We start from the raw sequence: 3,467 nt of genomic DNA, 5'->3' as shown, positions 1-3,467 counted from the left end.
AGTCTTTGAATAAATTAAGATGTCGTCGATAAATACTACCACACATTGGTCAACAAGTTCTCGAAATACTCGATTTATCATGTCCATAAATGCAGCTGGAGCGTTAGTTAAACCGAAAGACATTACTAAGAATTTGTAATGTCCATACCTTGTCCGTAACGCTGACTTTTGTACGTCCTCCTCCCGAATTTTGAGTTAATGATAACCGGAACGAAGGTCAATCTTAGAGAATACTTGTGACCTTTGGAGTTGATCGAAGAGATCATCAATCCTTGGGAGCGGGTATTTATTCTTGATTGTAACCTTATTCAATTCCCTATAGTCAATACATAATCTCATAGATCCATCATTCTTTTTCACAAATAGAACAGGTACTCCCCACAGTGATACACTCGGACGAATAAAACCTTTGTCGAGTAGTTCCTGTAGTTGATCCTTGAGCTCCGCGAGTTCTCGTGGTGCCATCCGATAAGGAGCCTTGGATATAGGTGCGGTGCCTGGTAGTAGATCTATAGTGAATTCGATTTTCCTATTGGGAGGTATTCCCGACAATTCATCCAGGAAAACGTCTGTGAATTCCCGTACAACGGGTATCTCTTCTATTTTTGCTTCTGCTTTCTCCTCTGTCAAACATGCCAAAAATCCTAAATAGCCCTTCTTGATTAATCGAGTTGCATGCAGTGCGGATATCAACTTAGGCGTGTTGATAGTTCGATCTCCATAAAATTTGAACTCTTCTTTTCCCGGCGGTCTAAATATTACCTCCTTGTGGAAACAATCCACGCACGCATGGTACATGGATAACCAATCCATCCCTAAGATCACATCAAACCCGCTCAGCTCGAATATTACAAGATTTCATGGCATGACATGACCTTCAATCGACACAAGACAACATCTAACTACCGAGGTACATACAACTGTCTTTCCTACTGGGGTAGGCACTGCTAGGCTTACATCTAATGATTCTAGCTTTAGGTTACTTGTTTTAGCAAAGGAGTACGACACAAATGAGTGCGTTGCTCCAGGATCAAAAAGAACGGAAGCTAGACCATTAGAACGAGGGAGGGTACCTGCCACCACTTCATTGGACGCTGATGCATCACCAAGTGTTAGAGCATAAACCCGAGCAGTAGCATAGTTCTTCTATTCCTCAAGGCGTTTCTGACCACTTGGGTTGTTGGCAGGGGCTTTGCAGTCTCTTAGGATATGTCCAGGTTTCTCGCATCTGTAACATACCGGCTGCCCAAACAGACAGTTCTCGGCTTGAAGCTTTCCACAGTTCTGACATGGTGCATGGTGACCACCATTTCCTTGTTAACGGGGTTGTTGTGGTGTAAAATTTCTCTGTGGGGTTTGGTGAAATCTCTTCTTACTGGGTTGCTCTCCTGAGTGGTTCCATTGTGGGACATTTCTCTTCCTCTAGTGGGAATACCCCGAATTTGCATTCTGGTTGGAATACCCTGAATTTGCATTTTGGTTGGAATACCCCGAATTTGCATTATGGGTTTGCTCGATTATCACTGCTTTGTTGACGAGGTCTGATAAGTTTCCAATCTGGAATCCTACCACAAGGTTCATAATGCGTGGTTGCAGTCCTTTTTCAAACTTCCTTGCTTCTAGCTTTCCTGTCGACACGAGATAAGGGGCAAATCATGATAGTTCGATGAATTTGGCAGCATATTGCTCTACCGTCATTGACCCTTGAACTACGTCTGTAAATTCCTGGGCCCTGGCTTGTCGAATTGTCTGAGGAAAGAATCGTTCATAAAATTTTTTTTTGAATTCTTCCCAGAGAATGAGATCCTCTTCTTTTATTCCTAGCCGGCTTCGTACTTGTCCCTCCTTGGTTTCCCACCACCGATTTGCTTGATCACTTAGGAGTTAAGTAGCATACCTAACCATCTTATTAGTGGCGCAGTCCATCGCCTTTAGCAGCCTTTCTGTTTGCAGAAACCAGTTCTCTGCAGCTTCTGCACTTGCATTTCCTTCAAAGGTAGGGTGTTGCTACCGACGAAACCTTTCGAACGTGCAACCTTGTTGTCCTTCACCAGTGGATCCTTTCCCTGCATCGGGCCTCGTCTAGCAGGTTCCCGAGCTGAGTTACCAACGTTGTTATAGGGTTTAACTCATAGTTGCTCAAATTTGACTAACACCACTAGTATATCTTTTGAAATTAATTTCTCAAGTCCATTCTCTCTCATGTTCTTTCTTTCTTGCAACGCTTTATCTCGCTTTTTCTCTATCTGTTATGTGTAAACACTTTCAGAAAGAAGAAAGACCGAGTAGAAAACGGAAGAAGGAAGAATATGTGGAAGAGAATGGAGAGGAGTGGTGAAATTTGTGAAGGGGAAGAGTTCTATTTATAGGAAAAAAACCAAATACTATTCTACCTTTCATTCACAATTTTACCATCATTTTAGTATTCCATCTACCAACACTATTATACCTACCTTTATTCATCTACAATTCTACCCTCATTTTACTATTCTATTTACCAATACTATTATACATAGCATTAACTATTCTACCTTCCCTTCCTACCTACTAATACTATTCTTCCTACCATTTACTATCCTATTATTTCACCAATTACCATTTTCTAATTACTACTCTCTGTAACACCATAAATTTCCCAAAAATATATAAATAAATAAAAATCATTGGCTAAAAATGAATATTAAAATAACATCATCATCAAAATAATTCTATTTAAATAACTTGAAAATTCTGGAGCGTTACATTGACAATGCTCGTGCAGTATGGAAAACTCTGGAGCAGCATTTTGCCTCACAATCCCAAGCACGTCTCCTTCAGACTCGAGTCCAGTTGGCAAACCTCAAGAAAAGTTCTTCCTCAATAGCTGATTATTTTCAGCGGGCTCAAAGCCTCCCTCAATCTATGTCTGCTACCAGTCACCCTATTAAAGATGAAGATCTTGTTGCATACATCCTTCCTGGACTGAGCATGGAATATGATCCACTTGTAACACCCCTCACCACTCGGAATGACTTCGTCTCTCTAGGTGACCTCTATGGGAACTTACTATCCCATGACTTGTGTTTGGAACAGCACCATACTGTAGTTGATTTGTCTATTTCCACAGCAAATGTTGCTCAGCGCAATCAATCTGGCTCTTACAGATCTGGCCGAGGCTCAACAAATTCAACCAGGGGCTATTTTTTGCGAAACTCAAATCGCAGCAGAGGCAGGGGGCGTGGCCGTGGTGGACACTCATCTTAATCATCAGGATCTAATCAAAATGGATTTCAGCGCCTCATCTGCCAGGTGTGTCAATGTCCAGGACACTCGGGTGCCATATGTTGGCACCGATTTGATCATTCGTACCAATGCGACACATCCCAACTTGGTGCTTTTATGGCATCTACACAACAGCCATCTGATCATCAATGGTATCCCGATACTGGTTCCACAAGCCACATCACAAATGACTTTCACAATCTCAA

General features: G+C 41.9%; 1 protein-coding gene across 1 annotated transcript; it reads left to right on the top strand.

Moving 5' to 3' along the window:
• Positions 1-870: 870 nt before the first annotated feature.
• LOC132185156 (uncharacterized) lies at positions 871-3,243 on the top strand. The gene is made up of 4 exons (XM_059598968.1): positions 871-910; positions 993-1,069; positions 1,188-1,299; positions 2,762-3,243. Exons 1-4 carry the CDS (start codon positions 871-873, stop codon positions 3,241-3,243), a joined length of 711 nt encoding a protein of 236 aa, XP_059454951.1.
• Positions 3,244-3,467: the final 224 nt, after the last annotated feature.

The sequence above is a fragment of the Corylus avellana genome, chromosome ca6 (assembly GCF_901000735.1).
Source record: "Corylus avellana chromosome ca6, CavTom2PMs-1.0".
Lineage (NCBI taxonomy): Eukaryota > Viridiplantae > Streptophyta > Magnoliopsida > Fagales > Betulaceae > Corylus > Corylus avellana.
This window is presented reverse-complemented; position numbering and strand designations above follow the sequence as displayed.

Coding starts and splice junctions, on each gene's coding strand:
- LOC132185156 (XM_059598968.1), top strand. CDS start 871: ATGACCTTCAATCGACACAAGACAACATCTAACTACCGAG. Junction 911..992: donor GACAACATCTAACTACCGAG/GTACATACAACT, acceptor TACTTGTTTTAG/CAAAGGAGTACGACACAAAT. Junction 1,300..2,761: donor CAGTTCTGACATGGTGCATG/GTGACCACCATT, acceptor ATGCTCGTGCAG/TATGGAAAACTCTGGAGCAG.